The 19,242-nt window shown below is 41.6% G+C and overlaps 1 protein-coding gene across 1 annotated transcript in view; it reads left to right on the top strand.

Moving 5' to 3' along the window:
• The window catches only part of LOC139452682 (serine/threonine-protein kinase 32B-like), a 146,845-nt gene extending 127,848 nt beyond the window's left edge, over positions 1–18,997 (top strand). Inside the window, exons 4-11 of the mRNA XM_071234226.1 lie at positions 8,143–8,180; positions 8,979–9,068; positions 11,457–11,560; positions 12,712–12,828; positions 13,748–13,873; positions 14,777–14,914; positions 15,825–15,892; positions 16,302–18,997. Coding sequence (XP_071090327.1) covers positions 8,143–8,180; positions 8,979–9,068; positions 11,457–11,560; positions 12,712–12,828; positions 13,748–13,873; positions 14,777–14,914; positions 15,825–15,892; positions 16,302–16,449 — 829 coding nt within the window. The 3' untranslated portion in view covers positions 16,450–18,997. The remainder of the gene's footprint in view (positions 1–8,142; positions 8,181–8,978; positions 9,069–11,456; positions 11,561–12,711; positions 12,829–13,747; positions 13,874–14,776; positions 14,915–15,824; positions 15,893–16,301) is intronic.
• Positions 18,998–19,242: the final 245 nt, after the last annotated feature.

Genomic DNA, 19,242 nt, shown 5'->3' with positions numbered 1-19,242 from the left:
TCTGATGTCGGTTTTCAAGAGTGGCCACTGTCAATGTTTTCACACTAATTTAGCCAAGAGGATAAGCAATGCCCTCGTATACGGCCCACAGAGCTATCATAATACATCACTGCTCCTAACACTGTTGACAGTCTTCCTGCGTAATCCTATGATATCCCGACAATCCAGCTAATACACCACGCACTGATACACTGCCACACTGAATGGAGCCACCTCGAGCTACAATCAGATTACGCGTCTCAATCAGCGCAATACAATGCCATACCTCCGCCCGCAATGGCAATGATAAATTCACAGAACACGGCGATACTGACAAGGTACCACGGAACGGTTTCCGCCATTCGAATAGGGAATTGTCACATATGATTGACGTGACGTGAACTCATAGTGTGTGGAGATTGCGTTGTAAGAAAACAAGTGTGGGAGTCTACCGTATGGTTGTACATAGCGTTTCGTGGTTCCCCTCCCTACAAGCCTGCGTTGTTTAGGCACCCCCAGGGGGCACTTAGGAGTAGAGAACGTGTCTTATACCTAATGGCGTTACATGAGGACATATACCTTCCTCCACTGTCGACTAGATTGGATTAGTGATCTTGTCTGGCGTAGGTAATACTGCTTTCCGATTGGCTGATTACTGTCACAAATGTCTTTGCCAGGCGCAATATTATCAGACTTGAAACAAGTGTTAAGTGGTTAAGTGGGAGCCAATAGATTGTCTGCGGAACGGAAAGCTCGTTAATTAGACACAGACGTCATTAACACATTCATTGCCTTAAGAACGAGCTTGTAGCATTTGCTTAAAGGACCTTTTTAGTTAATGGCTGTATTAGCTAACGGCGCAAGTAAGGTAATTTCTGTCATTCAAAACAAAGGTCAGTAAGGGAGAAACATTGAATAGCAGATAAATATATACATTATGGTATTTGTATTCTCTAATATAAAAGAGGTATTTCTGTGGTATGAAAAACAGGAATCTCGTTTAAATTAACCACCGTTGACTGGATATCGAGAACTGAAGGAAGTGAAATAAAGGTTGATGTTTGTTGTTTAACGCCGCACTCAGCAATATTCCAGCTATATGATTGCGGTCTGTTTATAATCGAGTCTGGACCAGACAATCCAGTGATTGACATCATGAGCATCAATCAACGCAATTGGGATTGATGACATGTATCAACCAAGTCAGCGAACCTGACCACCCGATCCCGTTAGTCGCCTCTTACGACAAGAACAATCGCCTTTTACGGCAAGCATGGGTTGCTGAAGACCTATTCTGCCCCGGATCTTCACGGGTCCAGTGAAATAAAGTACCGTCCTTAGGACAATGTCTGAATCAAGAAGTATGTGACCTTGAGACAAATGATGATGGTCTTGACTATTATACTTAACATGGTACCGATAACCGTCCATTCATTAAGTGCCATCTTTGATTCCCATGTCCGTTCCTTGTTGGCGCTGTGGAGAATGTGTCTTTCAATCTCAGGAGCGTGGTTCGTGGTGCAAACATTGTTATTGACGGAGGCCTCTATTACAGTAAATACACCTGACACACCATCCTAGAATCAATTACGGGACAGAGAACTATCGTCCTACCATGAAGACGACTGGAGCTTCTATCATCTGGTGAATTGTTTGTTCAACGATTTAGCAGGTGATTGGTTAGCTATCGGTTCATATTGCCAAAGCCTGATTGCTGATTCACACGTGTGTTGAAATAGAGAAAGCAATACACTGGCATACCACTCTGCACTATCTAGGGCATGGGTTGGCCATGCCTATGTATCGGGTACCAGTTATCTGTTGGTATTATGCTTTGCGGAAGAAATTTTGTCGATATTACGGCCGCAATCAGTAATCCTTTGTGTATTTAGTTATAAAATAATATATTTACCTAACAAGATAAATTGATTTTCTCATGAGAAGTTTTTTTGCAAAGAATAATGGTAAGTTTTAATGGGTCATTACTTCTGAATTGGTATCTAAAAAAACCAAGTCGTTTTGTGATCTTTCCTTTGCCTTTGATATTTAGCTAAAGTTCCAGGGCTGTCCAGAACGTTTTTACTAGCTGCAATCCCAAAAATTCTGTCGTTTCTATGTGTGTGTCACAGAGGCTACATGTATTTGTGCGTGTGTGTGTGTGTGTATTTGTGTGTGTGCGTGCGTGCGTGCGTGCGAGCGTGCGTGCGTGTGTGTGTGCTCACTGGACCACGGACAACGCGACATGACAGGTGAACTAAACGAAGGTGGTGAGGTGAAATTGGGTTTAACGTTGCATTCAAGAATATTGCACTTACATAGCGACGTGCACGCACTTGATTCAGTTTGGGCAAGAGATTCCAAAATTATATTTCTGCCAAGGACCAAATTGACACAATTTCTAAAAGGCTCTTTATATTTCAAATCAATCATTTCTTCTGACTCAAGACAATAGGATATTCCAAGGAGGTCAGATGGACCTTGAGACCAGTTTAGTTTCCACTGTGGACATGTGAGCTTCAGTCTTTCCAAATATCCCGTGTCTTATTAATGTTTACTTTTAGCCCAGAGATACGTGCACACAAATCAAGTACTCGCCGTGCCGCGTGTAGACAGACTTCAGTTCCATCTAATATACAAATTGTATCTTCTGCAAACTCTTGTATGGGAAATTCAACATTACCGAAATGCGTGCCTTTTATATCTGCATTATTTCTGATCATTATTCCTAGTATTTCAGCACACAAAATGAATAGATAGGGTGAATTCGGATCTCCTTGGCGATATCCTCTGAAGATACTAAACATATCTGATCCATAACCATTGACTGATACATTTGATTGAATTCCTTCGTAAAATATCAACTGTATCGAAGGCCTTTTCGAAGTCTTTTTCCTGTGAATCAAGTATTGTGCCATTGCTATTCATTATTCTGGTAACTGATTTATTTAAGGAGTTTCTTGACTCGAGTCAAAGAAAGAATTTTCTTGGTTTTTCCCTTTTTTCTATCCAGGTTGCTTTGGATCGTACAATGAGACCTTGTGTTTTAATTTTAATAATATCTTCCAAGTCTTTTTGCATCTTATTTATTTCATTAAGTAATTCTGTTTTTGTGCAAAGGTCGTTTGTCACAGCTGGGAGTTCCTCAGCTTTTTTTATCTTTTCTGATAGCACTTTTTCTCGTGGTTTTCTTGTTGTTTTCTTATATGATGAATATTTAATCGTTTCTCCTCTTAACATTGAAATCAGCGTCTAGAAGAATAATTGGTCATCAATATTGAATTGCGTACAATTGTTGTGAGTTTTATGTTGTTCTTTTGTCCTGGAAATTACATTTTTAATTAGTTCCACATATTTTGTGTCCCTCAAAAGAGAATTATTAAATTTCCAGACGCCTTTCCCATGTTGCAAAAGTTGAAAATGATAGATATGGATGTGTGTTGTGTTATAGTTTCCGTGATGGATGGGAGGATATTGTGAGAAACTAGAAAAGAATCCAAACGAGATTGTTTTAAGGGATTTGGTTGTCGCCAGGTGTATCGTCTTTCAAAAAGGTTTCGAGTTCTCCACGGGTCAATTAAATCCTGTTCGTCCTGAAGCTTTATGTTTCTCTCTCTTGACTTTGGATGATTTGTGTTCTTACAGTTGTAGGTAGCTATAGCATAGTCTTGTACTACATTCCAATCGCCACGAACTACTACATGATAACTTAAGGATTGACTGTGTAGCGGATTCTTACAAAAGTTTGCACATCGGACTTTCGATTCATACCTCAATGAACCGAAAGAAATACACATGCAATGCTTATAATTAAAATCGACAACGTAAAACATGTTTTATCTACAACAGTTTAACCTAAAACAGTTGTATATATCAAAACAGACAAAAATGACGAGATTGATAAACATTCCAGGTGTAGGAATACATCCTGTGGCGTGACATGAATCAGACGATCGTTTAATTTATGCACATACCTTGACACGCCTACACAGTCAGTAGCCAGTCAACGGAGAGTAGGATCAAAACAATGATTGTTCATTGGACCTGTCAATTAAGGCAAGAGGCTAAAAGAACTGCAACAGTCAGACTGTAATGAACCGGAAGACATATGTCCGGTAGAAGGCAGCTTTTTTAAATAACATGGTCAGTTACCGCCAGATTCAAACATTACTTCCCTGATTACGGTAAAACACATTTGGGGAAATGCTTGTTAGAAATGAAACCCGAAGATATGAAAGTTGAACCGAGGCGAACGGGGAAAAAACAGACGAGCGAGCCTGCACGTTTGCTGTTTCATTCATTCTTGGCCTTCGGTTTCAAAGGGTAGTTTGGACAATGAGTATGCATGACAGTCGCTAAATGTCCTGTGCATGACGATACACGTGAGCAGAAAGGGCATTCCCGCGACTGTAATATTGGGATTCCCCGACATTCCACAGTTACAAAAGGAGTGCGCATCGGTGGGCGTGGTTTAATTTTTTACATTCATTGGGAAATGAATGGAATAACACGTGACCAATTCAGCTAATCAGAATGCAGGAATTTCAATGAACACAACGAAAATTTAATTATTATTAAGTGAACGGAACAGTATATCGAGATTTTTTCAAACAAAAGTGGATATTCGGTGTTCGGGACGTTGATATTAATGATATCTAGTTTGTTCTTGTCTATAGAGAGTTGAACAGTAATCATGTTTCCTTCCTCATCGGTTTTCACACTATGTTACTGGTCATGATCTCAAATGAGTTTGAAAATTCATATTTTACTGAGTTATGGCCCTTGCTCCGTGCTTTTCAACTAGTACATACTGCATGGGGACAAAGTTTTCTCAGATACTGAAATTACATACATGAAAGTATGCATGTTTATCTCAGAATTACATGTCAAGACAGAGTTCGAAAATTGGTCCCGTAAAATATCTTTTTACAGAGTGACGGACCTTGATTAATGCTATTTTGCTTGGTGCATAGTGTTTGCAATGGTTTTTTTCAGAAGCTACTGAAGTTAGCTTATCTAAGACATACTTATCAAGACTGAGTTATTTTTTTCAGCAATGGGGCCTTTTGTGTGTATTAATTTTACTTTTTATCTTGTTTTCTGATGACATAAAGCAGCCCAAGTGCCTATCTCTTCTTCAGGCTTTTTAGGACTCTTTTTATAGTTTATACTCACTACTATATGAACAAACAATTCTAATGTGTCCCATGGCGGGGGACAGTGATAACGCTGTTTTTTTGTTTTTGTACCGAAAGAAATATATAATGAACTACTTTCAGTCTTCCTCGGTGACACTTTGATTTTCAGACTAAGATCCCAATGATGGCTTTCCTTGTCAAATAACATGTATTTCTCATCGATTGGTGCTACTTGTCAGGTCACTGGATGCGATAAACATCATGTTTGACACGATTAGCCGAGTACCCTCTATATAATTAGCCCATGAGGTTAACACTTTCGATATTTGAAAACTATGTGTGCATTCTACCGATTCTTAAAGCTGATTGGTCAGTTGAAGCGATATAACGTCAATTTGCTATTTCCGAGCACTACGATAGAACGCCATCCATTGTTCACCACGTCACCATTGTGTCACTTTACGGCATCTAAACAACAGGTAAACGTCAGTGCACCTACCTTGTAGCGTAGACATTTCATCATTTTCCTTCAATAATTTTTTTGTTAAATATATCGACAAAAATACTCAAAACTCGGAATTACTATCTGTGTTTCTCTTAAATGAATGTCTCCGAAGGATAGAGGATTACTCAACCCAATCACTCCGGACAAAAAATCCGCAGACCTTGTGACTCGTTGGTCATTCTTTAATTACAGCTTACTTGGGTCGCTCCGTGGTGCACTGACAATGTAGAACATGTTGGCCGCGAGCTGTACTAGCATTCTTAGAGCTATTTGCAGAGACGTTGAGCATCTACAGATCCAGCTCGCCGTGACGACATGAACTACAAGCCAGCTTCACATGGCAACATCTGACCTGCAATACAGCTCCACGCGACATCTGAACCACAACCCATCACAACATGACATTTGAACTACAACCTAGCTCCACGTGACATCTGAAGCACAAACCCAGGCCCACGTTACATCTGATACAACCAATCACCACGTGACATCTGAACTACAACCAAGCGCCATATGACATCTGAACAATCCAGCTCCACGTGACATCTGAACCACAAACCCAGGCTCACGTGACATCTGAACTACAACCCAGCTCCACATGGCATCTGAACAATCCAGCTCCACGTGACATCTGAACCACAAACCCACGCTCACTTGACATCTGAACCACAACCCAGCTCCACATGACATCTGAACCACAACCCATGACCACCTGACATCTGAACTACAATCCCAGCTCCACATGACATCTGAACCACAACCCATGACCACTTAACATCTGAACTACAGCCCAGCTTCACGTGATATCTGAACTACAAACCCAGCTCCACATGGCTACATCAGAACTGATCCCCATCTCCAAGGCAGTAACAGTCGACTACAGCGTCCGTGACTCGTTCTTCAGACACAAGATCTGATCAATGCTAAATCTGTTATCCTGGTCAGATTGAGTCGACTGATCAAATAAAGCACTTAGAAAGAGCTGTCAATACATTTTACACTTCCCTTCTGACCCAGTCGAAATGTTTGCAGTACGACAGCCTCTCTGAACTACACCTCAGAACCTCGACAAGTATGTAATCAGTAGTAGAAAGAAAGCCAAGGGCGTTATTGCATCAGTCGGCTAGTTGGGCAGTATTTGAACCAGCGGAACTCAACTGATAACGATCGTCTTAGTATTAAATACCAGGGTGTTCTTGCACAAAGGGAGCTTTGCGCTACGGCTATTGTACGGCTATGTAAGGGCTTCGACGATATGAACCAGCGGAACTCAACGACCGTCTTAGTATTATATACGGGGTTCTCTTACGCAAAGGGATCTTAGCACCACGTCTTTTGTACTGCTGTTACTCCCATTTTTTAACATAAATTTAGCATGGCACTAAGATCCCTCAGCAGTTCTATTTATTACTGAGTATGCCGAGGCCTTCTAGACGAGAGTTCAAAAGAGTGTTGTTTTACGCCGCTTGTAGAAATATTCCAGCAATACCACACCTAAAATAGGTCCGGACCAATGAATCATAAAGACGTAGAAATGTCGTTTGAGTGGATGTTTTCAGCCCCTTGGGGATTCCGGGTTAGAATAGGTCCAAGCAGTGAGTGTGTACGGTTTTACGCCGCTATTAGCAATATTCCAGCAATATCACGGCGGGGGACACCAGAAATGGCCTTCACACATTGTACCCATTTTGGGAATCGAACCCGGGAATTCGATGTGACCACCGAACGCTTAAGCCACTAGGATACTCCAGCGCACCTTCTAAACACTGCTGTTGAGGGCATATTTTGTTTGTCTGCTTGTAGTTGCACGAGGCACTAATCCATATTCCAGTTTTTTAACGGCAACCTGAAAATAATGTCTGAACCAGACAATCCACTGATCGATATCGTAAGCACCTCTTACAACCAGCATTAGTTGCTTGGACCTATGGGGCGGTCGGGTAGCCTAGTGGTTAAAGCTTTCGCTAGTCACGTCGATGACCTGGGTTCGATTCCCGACATGGGTACAATGTGTGAAGCCCATTTCTGGTGTCCCCCGCCGTGATATTGCTAGAATATTGCTAAAAGCGGCGTAAAACCATACTCACTCACTGGTTGGACCAATTCAAACCCGGAATCCCCACGGGGCTGAGAACATCAACTCAAAGGGACATTTGTACGTCTTTATTATTCATTGGTCCGGACAATTTCGCTAGGAAAGGCTTCGTCAAGGTAAAGGTACCTATGATAACCACATACGGGTTTCAAATAGTGGAATAGGTCCCAAATACCTCATGTTACAGCCGACTAAATGAAGTTCAGGGTATTAAGCTGTGTGATTTACCTGACTGTGTGTCATCGTGCCCTGATGACGGATCGTTGTTCATGCTATCACTCATTGGTTTGCTCAATTGTTTACCGGTATAGCTGGAGTATTGCTGACTGCGGCCGTTTTAGGCGACTAGGTCACCAGTACGCTCTGATTCATGTATGTCCGACAATATATCTGATTACATTGCTGAAATATTATTGTATTATTTTCAGAGACATTAAACCTGACAACATCTTACTGGACGAAGAGGGTAAGTTCCTCTTTCAAAACAGTATTGGTTGCTTTTTCTTCAGATGCCAGAATCCTATCCCCCAAACTGTTGACATACGTCTTTACGATGAACAAGGTCAAATAAGTTTCTGTTTTAATGAGGATTTGGTTACCCGAGGGTAATTCAGACGTGTGACAACCAAGTTTTTCTGTGTTTCTATGTCCTAAGGGCCATTTTCTTCCGGATTGATACACTGATCTATTTACAAGTTCCAAAATGTCCTACTATTACTAGCTATTTTCAAAAATGTTGTGACTTTATAACTATGAATATATTTTTGTATTCAAAATACATTCAATGCAGTTCTCAAAATTTACAATTTAAACTGGTCGGAATTGTAACATACCGCCTGAGCGAAAGAAACATAGAGTTTGTCGACCTCTGCGAAATTGAAATGAGTTTCTTTTCGCTTTTTGGTCCACGTTGTTATGATTTAAGACGATTGAACTAAAACCAAATTTCTACTTAAGTCCTATCGTTCATAATTTAATGCAATTTACCGTTTACGCGATCGCCATACTACAATGTGTTTTTAATGCAGCCATGTTTCTTTTTTCATGCGAACGCGACAAGACCTTTGATCCGTTCATCAATGCATCACGAATTGGATAGATATATCTTAAGCCTGTGCCAAAGATGTGACAGAGAACTATTATAAACCTACCTGTTTGCTTTTGCCATCAGTGTGCATAAAAAATCACTAATCTTTAAATTTGATCAGGTTGTAATATCTAATTTCTAAGTCTCTGGATTGATGATATTTATTCATGTTCACAGGTCACGCTCATATAACGGACTTCAATATTGCCACCACACTTGCCACGGGAGAACTAGCTACATCTATGTCGGGAACCAAGCCGTATATGGGTATGTGACAATGAGATGGAACTAAGCGATGAGTCGTGGAACCTTATTTCGTTTGTAAAGTTTGCCGCTTAATGGCGTCAATTTCAAAATACATCAATATGGCTTGGTTACGTAGCCTGTAAGTGTGTATTGCGAGTGATTGGCGTTTTGAACAATATTTCAAAATCTCAAATGGACACAGATCTCAAACCTTCATTATGGTGAATAAAAGCGACAAATATAAGTGAATACCACGCCACGGACCATGTGCTGACTAGGGATCATACTTGTAGCGATTCAGAGATTCGAACTGATAAATATTAATCAGCTTATTTGTTCAGCTGAGTCGTGAAATTGTGCATCGCCACTGTTACAAATGATCTGGACGCGTGAGTGAACGAATGTTGTTTAACACCGCAGTCAGCGCTATGCTAGCGGTATCAGTGCCAGTAAATACACTGGAGGGCAAAAGAAAGTATACATTTGAAAATTGGATTTGACCAAAAATTACAAACGTTATCAATCCATTACCTGATGGAAACAGTAATGAGGTTACTGTATATTCTTCCCCGGCAGTTTAGTCGAATCTGGACCTGTGGCTGACGTCATGAGCATTGCCCCACGCCGTCGGGGTACGATGACACTAAGTCAGCCACTTCACCCAGCATGACCATTCGTGACCAACTCGTCCCATTCCGGGACAAGCCGAATGTAGGTTGTAGGTAACGGAAACATGCGAATGGTGCCGAATGCAAGCATGAACACATGTTCGTTTACGTTGCCAGCTACGACAAACAGATTACTTGGGGCCTATTTGACCCTGGAATCACCACTGGGTCACTGCAGCACTAACAGGAACGATGGTTATTCCAAAGCAAAGCATTTAAAAACATTTTACCGCATTACTAACGTTATTTGAATACGATATAAATTTAATTCGTCGTTTCATTTTTAAAACAGTCAGTGCTCATTCATTTTTTGGTTTACTTTTCGTTTATTTTGCAGCGTCCGTCTGTGAAAAAATATGTTAACAATCCAAAGAGGAAACGGTTCGCAATACCGTGCATTAACTGTTGTGTTTCTTTGTGCTCCCTTTAGTGTCATTGATTTTCGGTGCATATGCTTTTCACCGCTGATTCGCCTTTTGCTGCCAGTGGGGCTTGTTTTGGCGGATAACCGGACTGGGGCCCGTTTCACAAAGAGATCGTAGCTCTAAGTCGATCGTAAGTCTATGTTAAAGTATAGGCGTTAAGGTGGTCGTAGCGCTGCGATCGTTTTGTGAAACGGGTCCCTGGTTGTTCTCTGGCGTTGACGTTTTTACACTTAAACATTCTATAGAAAACGCTGTCTATGAATGTTTTTTTTTATCCAGAGGTGCCAATAACCGCAGGATTATAGAATTGTCTTTGTGTTCAACGTCCATTGAGTCACTTAAACAAAAACAAAACAACAACCAAAAGCAGACTCCCTCCTGCGATCTAGCCATGTAAACATATAAGACTGTGTAAAACAGGCTCTGTATAAATATTTAAACTGAAATGTGCCATATTCATATTCCTGATTCTGAAGGTACCACATGCAAATTACAATTTGTTTTATCATCTGGGTTGCACATGTGCGCTTTAAGGCAGTATAGGTACTTGCCTCGATAGGTAGATATTCTACATAGCGTCTTTGCGCCGTGTTGATCCTCTGGACCATAGTTATATTGTAAGACTTACATGTAAGACTTGAGAGGGTACGGGTGGCCCCAGTCGTCTGAGCCGTCGCAGTTGGCTGTGCAGAGTTGCGTCCCTTGGGCTCTCCAAAAATCTATGATTGTGAGTTCGAATCGCCCCATTTATGTTTCTAGGTTTGTCAGCATCATGGTCCTGCTCCCCCCACATAAAGCTGAGACACGCCGTAATATAATTGATCCTGTTAGAAGCGGAACCCTCACATTTAGACAATTGATTGTTTACATGCAATAGCTTACTTCTCGCAATGAGGCTTTCTATGGGTCTCTGTCGAGGACATACATATCGCCTTAAGAAATCGTGAAAAATGTGCTGATTTCTTATAAATAGTCCTTCGCAGTCTTGGTTCTTTGGGAGCAAAACTGGTTCTCGCTTCCTCTCGGCACTGTAGCTTCTCCCCTTTCCAGTCTGTAGCAGGAAGGAACGGGAACCAGTCAGTTTTGGAACGTGGTGACATAAATTGTTGGCCAATCAGAATCGAGTATTTCCCAAAGTCAAGGTGGAATATTCATTGTATCCGCCTTCATTATATCAAGAGGTTACCATAGTTACGCTACTTCCAGTAGTCTATCAGGAATACGGGGTTTTCGTTTTGACGAGGCTTCACTGTTGATAAGTAAACACTTCCCAAGTTACCTGCACTGAACATACAGGTGTGTTGTTATGTTTTTAGCCCCGGAGGTGTTCGCCTGTTCCTTGGAGGAAAGCCGTGGATATGGGTACCCGGTAGACTGGTGGTCCATGGGAGTATCAGCGTTTGAATTGCTCAAAGGAAGGGTGAGAGTATACTTGTTCTCTTAGAAAAATGGAATGAGTGAATATTGTATTGCGCCACAATCAGCAATACTACAGTTAGCTCAATCAGCAATACTACAGTTATATCAGTGAACAATACTACAGTTTTCTCAATCAGCAATACTACAGTTATCCCACTGAACAATACTACAGTTATCTCAATGAACAATACTACAGTTTTATCGATCAGCAATACTACAGTTATCTTAATGAACAATACTACGGTTATATCAATGAACAATACTACAATTATCTCAATGAACAAACTACAGATATCTTAATGAAAAATACTACAGTTATCTCAATGATCAATACTACAGTTACGTCAATGAACAAGACTACAGTTATATCAATCAGCAATACAACAGTTATATTTATGAACAATACAACTGTTCTATCAATCAGCAATACTACAGTTATATCAATGAACAATACTACAGCTATATCAATCAACAATACTACAGTTATACCAATGAACATTACTTCAGCTATATCAATCAGCAATACTACAGTTATCTCAATGATCAATACTACTGTTTTATCAATCATCAATACCACAGTTATCTCAATGAACAATACGACAGTTATATCATTTATATCAATGAACAATACTACAGTTTTCTAATGAACAATACTACAGTTATCTCAATGATCAATACTACAGTTATATCAATGAACAATACAACAGTTATATTTATGAACAATACAACTGTTCTATCAACCAGCAATACTACAGTTATATCAACCAGCAATACTACAGTTATGTCAATGTGATTTATAAATGGTCTGGACCATGCAAACCAGTACTCCCAGCCGGGAAAAATGGCGTACCATCAGACAGGTCACACACTTTGTCACCAAACGGTCCTCGTGTAAGTCAGTAAACATTGTGTGATGTAGTGAAACTCCAGGGGGTAGAACAAGGGAACTTCCTACCCCAATCACCTACCTGCCTTCTTCACTCATACTAGCTATGTATCTGTACTCGATAATGTTGTCCAAACACGCAAGTACGGGAAAGAAATAAGGAAGTGGTTCGTCATGTTAAAATGCATATTATGTTTTGTAATTGTTTATAGTGTCATTATAAGGGGTCATAACTAGGCCTTACACTGTTCCCTTCGTGTCGCCAGAGGCCGTACGAGATCCACGGTTCCACCACCCTTACAGAGGTGAAGGCGCTGTTTCATACCTCCAAGGTGCACTACCCGTCGCTCTGTGATAACGGCATGAAGGATCTCCTTCGACAGGTCAGTGGCGTGTTAGAGGCTCCCCGAAGCCTTTAAGCAGTCCCCGTTAACAGAATCAACCAATGAAATACCATACCAAAGTTCAGTAATACTTAATAAGTAAAAGAAAGAATGTTTTGTGACAAATTCATTTCAAAATGTATGTATAAATAATAACGTTTTTGACTTTTGTTTGTTACAACTGAATGCATGGATATCAATATGAATCACCATTTGCATTGATGTCATGTCAACGGGCAAAGGGAGACAAATCTTGTTTAAGGGACGGAATACTACATTGAAGCGGCATATAAATACGCCCGTTCGGGTAGTATTTTTCGCATAGTCTTTTACACAATCTGTACTCAGCTTGAATAAACCATAGCAATATACACTACAACCCCTCACCATACGACCAAACACCAAGCAACTACCTACCCTTCTTCCTAACGACACCCCTCACTATAGAACCAAACAATTTTAGAAACAAACAATAATTTAGAAACAAACAACAATTTAGGAACAAACAACAATTTATTACTGTACTTCCGAACACCACCCCTTACAATACAAGAATGTACCTTTCTCCCAAACATCACAACCAAACAATACACGTCCTTTCCTCCTTACAACATTCCTGGGCATATAGCCGTTTAACCTTAGAACCCAATAACAAGACAGTAAACTACGGTTATAACGAACTCAAGGGGACAGCATATAAACAGCAAATGGCCGGTACAAAAAACAGTTCGTTATATCCGCCAGTTCGTTATAAGCGTGTTCGTTATAAACGTAGTTTACTGTACTTACATCCAACTTGAGTTTTTTGTTTTTATTACTTCTGTCCAAATGTCAACTGACCACCACAGGTGTACCCAACCCTCCCCACGTGGAACCCCGGGTTGTTTCCTTTCACTTCTCTCCTACTGCTTGCTTTCAGTTACTGGAGGTGGACCCTGTCCAGAGGCTGTCTACACTAGCTGGCTTCAAGAGACATCCATTCATGGCGGACACCGACTTGGACAGCGTGCTCAGGAAAGAAGTCAAACCTGTCTTTGTGCCTTCTGTGAGTCTTCAAGGGCGGGTCCAGCATTTTTAAAAGGGAGGGGTCCAAAATATCAAAATCCTGTCTCAGATAATTTTTCGGCCTACAACATAAAACATTTTATTGTTTTAAAATGAAAAGGGATCTGGATCCGCTTATATATGTAATTGACTGAGTTGGGCACTCTGGGTTTCGGCCCTTACATACTACCTCGGGCAGCAGTGGCATTGTGATACTGCATGCATTCACTGTAAACCGTATGACGCGAGACCCGCCATATAATTAAGGTCGCATTACTTAAGCATACAGCTTGATTTGAAGATGGAAACAAACGGAAACATTTTTTATGAAGTTCACGGCTGCTGCCTGGTCGTACTGTTTTATGGGATACTCATGTGCATGAAAATAGTTCCAGTCTGGATCCCCGCCAATGCTGGCCCAAGTCCATTTAGAATGAACAGAGACCATATGATCTCTGGACTGACACAAGTCCAATGTTAATTTGGGATCACGTTGTCCACAATATAGTTGTCATCTCACGGCAACAAGGTTAGAAAACCCAACGTTACGCAGATGGAAGTTGTTTACCAATTTGGCGAAACTCACAATGACCTTTAACTGATAGAATGAGGATGAAAAAAGGATGGTTTAAGGATTTGAACCAACAACTCGCCACAGCATCTAAGGGAGACAACTCTCATCAGCGAATGCATATTGTGAAGATAGCTTCATTGTGTTGATTGCATATATAGCCGTGCCAACTTGATGTCTTGTGCAAATGTTTGTATGTTACTTTTGTATCATTGCAGCATCCTTACTTATTTAGTCCACTAAACGGGTCTAAACTGACTTTAGGCATTTTCAGGATTATTGGGATCCCATTGTATCGTGAGTTTACAACGAGGCGCGTGGTTGTGTTTCCAGAAGGATCACCTCAACTGTGACCCCACGTACGAACTGGAGGAGATGATCATAGAGACGAAACCACTTCATAAGAAGAAGAAAAGACTCGCCAAACAAAACTCCAGGAAGGGGGAAATGATGTCCCAGTCGTCAACAGAGGTAGGGAGCGAGTAGTGACCAAACTTGCTGGCCCAGGTCCAATTGGACTGAACAGAGTCCATGGACTCTGGATTGAGACAAGTCCAATGTGAATTTGGAATTACGTTGTCCACAATATTGTTGTCATCTCACGGCGGCCAGACCAGATAATCCAACGTTACGTATAGTTGTTAACGATATGGCGCCTGAACTCAGAATGACCCTTAGCCGATTATTAGGGGCGTAGGGCTGTGACACCCGGGGTGGATGGAGGGTCAGGGGCAGACAAGGAATGGATCACATATAGAAAGTCAACGCCAGAGACTAGCCAGTCTCGATTATCCGCCGAAACAGATGCAATTGAGCGGAAAGGGCAAACTAGGGATGAACATTGTATGAATGGATCACTGAAAATCAGTGATGACACCAGTGTTCGCGAAAAGGGTAAGCACGTCCTCCGCAACTGATAGCACCCGCGTTCACACAGTTTGCATCAACACAGTTGGGGGCAGATTTTGTGTCTCGACCTAAGAAATTTGTTTATCAGCATAATTGGTAAATGCGTAAGGGGTCGACATGGGTTCGACTAGGGGCAGTCTGATGTTGGGGAACGTGTGCCATTGATACGAGACCGGGGATACGACATTAGCAGGAAAACCATGAGGTTAATGAATGGGGACAGTAGTTGTGGGTGTGGTACCTGAAGGAGGTGTAGATGTGGTCGGCGTAGAGATTGGGTTAGGTGTGATAGGGCGCAAAACAGGGGCCGCGATTATCTTGGGACGGTGGTCGGTCAATTGGTCAACCGGCCGCTATGGGGGTAGGCGTAGGAGCGGTGGTCGGTATACATTTTGGCTAAGGACAGGGACAGGTTCATAGGACGATTTATAATCAAAATTACTCTACAACGTTTACTACTCTGCTGTTTCAGGAAATGGACGAGCTGCAGATCTACCTAAAGAGTATAGGGAAAAACTTTACACCTTACAACAGGGAGAAGTGAGTATAAGCTCTTCCGATATGTTTCCCTCGACAGTACAATTCATGACCGTGCTTGAGTGGTGAGAGACTTGGGTTTAACGCCGCTTTTAACAGTATTCCAGTTATATCACGGCGTGTCTGCTTAATGTGGGAGGAAAGCCCGAAGTGATGCAGGTCTCAGACGTTTACCACTTCGGTGAAACCCACGAGCACGGGTATGGTGCTGACAAACCAAGAAACATAATCGGGGCGAACCGGGATTCGAACCCACAGTCATAGGTTTCTGGCTTGCCCAAGGGACGCAATTCTGCACAGCGAATCGCGGCGCCTGGCCGTGCTTGAGATATTAATGATACGTTCATGACCAAGACGTAAACCTGATGTGTGCAATCCAACTTTAACGTTCTTACTTTCATTTGTATTTCAGAAGTCTCGAGGAACAAGAAAGGAAGAAGCTAGCAGACCTGGAATCGGAGAAGGAGACGACAGAATCGGACGAGCCAGTGAAGCAGACGACAGTTTCGGTCGAGCCGGAGAAGCAGACGATAGAAGCAGAAACCACCGAGCCGTCTTGATATCCATCCTCGCTACACAGGGGTGTATTTGTGTTATAATATTTGGCTGAGTTTTCTCCCTTATATTATGTAGGCAATAACAGTTTTGGAGAAATATAACAATCACGCAGCCAGAGCATCCCCATCAGGTCATTATTTGCAATATGTGGGTTGTATTCCAGGAATGAAAATGCACATGCGCATGCTCTGTTGTTGTTTATAATATGATTTACATAGGAGCACGTCATCCAATTTCATATGGGTTGCGACACATTTCTCGTGACGATTTTAGGAGTTACCAAAAACAGCAAGCACCTCTATTGCAATGACACATACACACACACAAGGTTTGCTGGTAGGCTGTCGAGGGAAGAGAATTCCGATTGTAGTAGCCATATGTGTCGAGCAGTCAAATCTATTGAATGATTGTTGGATCCGAGACTAAGAGTCCAGGGAGTGGTTTTATGGATTCTCTAGTCGCCGTTCGTTTCTTTCATTAAATGGTAATCATCATCTGCTTTTTATGTTATGTTACTGTTAGAGCCAAACATGTGAGTTACTTCCCTTGTGTGTTATGTCGCCTTTATGATTGACTTCACAATTGACTTTGCTGTCTTATAAGATTCATGCAAATTGAAACGGAATATATCTATCTTCATCTCAAGTAAAAGGGGTGACTACAGAGAACTTTTTTTTAATTGAAAAGTGGTTCGATAGTTAAGTATACTATTGTGATAGTATTGCAATATCGGTGCCACTGTTGCTGTAGAATTGCCATAAGTATATCTACCTTTAGCTAAGTACATTTCCATGACATGACGTTATTATAGTCATGATCAATGGATCAGTGTACACTCGATTTCCATTCTCAGCTTCCTGAGGAGTATGCACCCCAAGCTGCCTGTTAGGCAGTGTCTCTTAAAAGTGTGAATAAACAATATGGAAATTTAAAGTAAATAGGTTAACAATATCATTTTCATTTTATTAATTTTATTTATACGTCGCACTGCGGCATCGATGCTAGCTATCAATGTTTTATTGGTGTACTGCCTCGGATTAATGGGATGGATCGATTGTACTATCACCTGTTGAACCCCAAAGCATTTGAACACTATTACTGTTTTTATATTGAGTGAGTAAGTGAGTGAGTGAGTGAGTGAGTGAGTAGGGTTTAACGCCGCGTTGAACAGTATCCCAGTTATATCACAAGTGACAGCTTAGTGTGGGATGAAAGCCCGAAGTGATGCAGGTCTCAGACGTTTACCACTTTGGTGAAACCAGGAGCACGGATATGGTGCTGGCACAACTAGAAACATAATAAGAACGAACCGGGTTTCGAACCCACAATCATGTTTTGTTTATGCAGTGTTTCGGGCCTTTGGGCCTGCAATATGAAACACTTGGCACATAGTGTGCACAGGGGACGCAACTCTACACCGCGAATTGCGGCGCCTGAGACGACTGGGCCACCCGTGCCCCAAGAAATGAGTATAATCATTCCGTAAAGTATGTCTTGACGATAATTTTCCTTTTGGATGTATGTCTGAATGTCACGACATTCGGTCGTTCTGTCAGTTGTATTCAGGTTAACCCATTATAAAAACACGGGACAGTGCCCACTGAGGGGCACCACAAAGAATGGACCAGCTCCAAAACGGACCCATCTTCCCGAGGCAAGGGAGTTAGCTGACTATAAAAGTACAGTTTCCACCCTTGCCGAACTAGGCTGGAATTACTCGGCTCGATCGTAGCCCTACCAGTGGCTATTACCAGTTATGTCCCTTCTAAGCCTCTCCGATGGACACCAATCAAATTCCACCTCTCGTATCACTTGCGTTTGCTTCACACAAAATGGTGGTACCCAGTCAGGACGATCTGATCGATAATCAAGATCTATATTGTGATAAAACGGCTCTTACATCGCTAAATGAATCAAATCACGTGAGCACCTTGATTAAAAACATGAACAGATTTGAAAAATATCTGCTGACAACGAATTGGCGGTGCACATGCTTTGCAAATCCTTCAATCGACCGAAATCTGCACGACGTTTTATGAACCGGATTTCGATTTCGGTGCGCGATTTTGATTGGACTGTGCATAGACTCGTTAGTCCAGCCAAAATGTAAATCCATAAAACCAGCCTAGTTCGGCAATGGTGGAAACTGGACTTCTAAGTCAGTTAACTCCCTTGCCTCGGGAAGATGAAACGGACCAGATATGTTGGTCCCAGCGCTGCTCCGTTTTGAACTGCGCGGGGTTGACGGACTTTGACTTCGAGGGTGTCATTTTGTCTATGTTATATCCACGTATGCATGTCCAAATGCTTGTTTGACTCTAGTATTTGGAAATCCTATTCCCTTCTTCCAGTCCCATACCATCCTCGGTTATCCAGTGTGTTATAACACCATTTTGTTACGATTAAGACCCCGGACCCATTCGCTCTAGCTTTGGTTTGAGTCCAATGCGAATAACAAGGACAGGACGCTACAACGCCTTCCCATCAAATCGCATTCATGTACGGAAATCAGTGAAAAGTTACTGACAAGAGATTTCGACATGGTGACTTCACTTCTTACAGGGAGCCTTGAATGAGTCGAGTCGAAGGGAGTCTCGTGTATTTATCTGAGTAGAGTAGAGATTTGATACATGTGATAATCGATGATGGACACATACGCACAGAAACAGTTCTTGAGATAAAACACAGAGCAATCTATCCCAATGCCAATCTCCTATATGCAGTAAATAAAAACCTGCAGAACTGCAAATCTTGTTACAGAAAATTTGGATTTGTTACAGAAAACGGGTTGTTAC

Source organism: Haliotis cracherodii, unplaced genomic scaffold, assembly GCF_022045235.1.
Source record: "Haliotis cracherodii isolate W230 unplaced genomic scaffold, xgHalCrac1.p SCAF_9, whole genome shotgun sequence".
Classification (NCBI taxonomy): Eukaryota; Metazoa; Mollusca; class Gastropoda; order Lepetellida; family Haliotidae; genus Haliotis; species Haliotis cracherodii.
The sequence above is the reverse complement of the archived record's forward strand: the minus strand, read 5'-3'. Positions and strand labels throughout refer to the sequence as shown.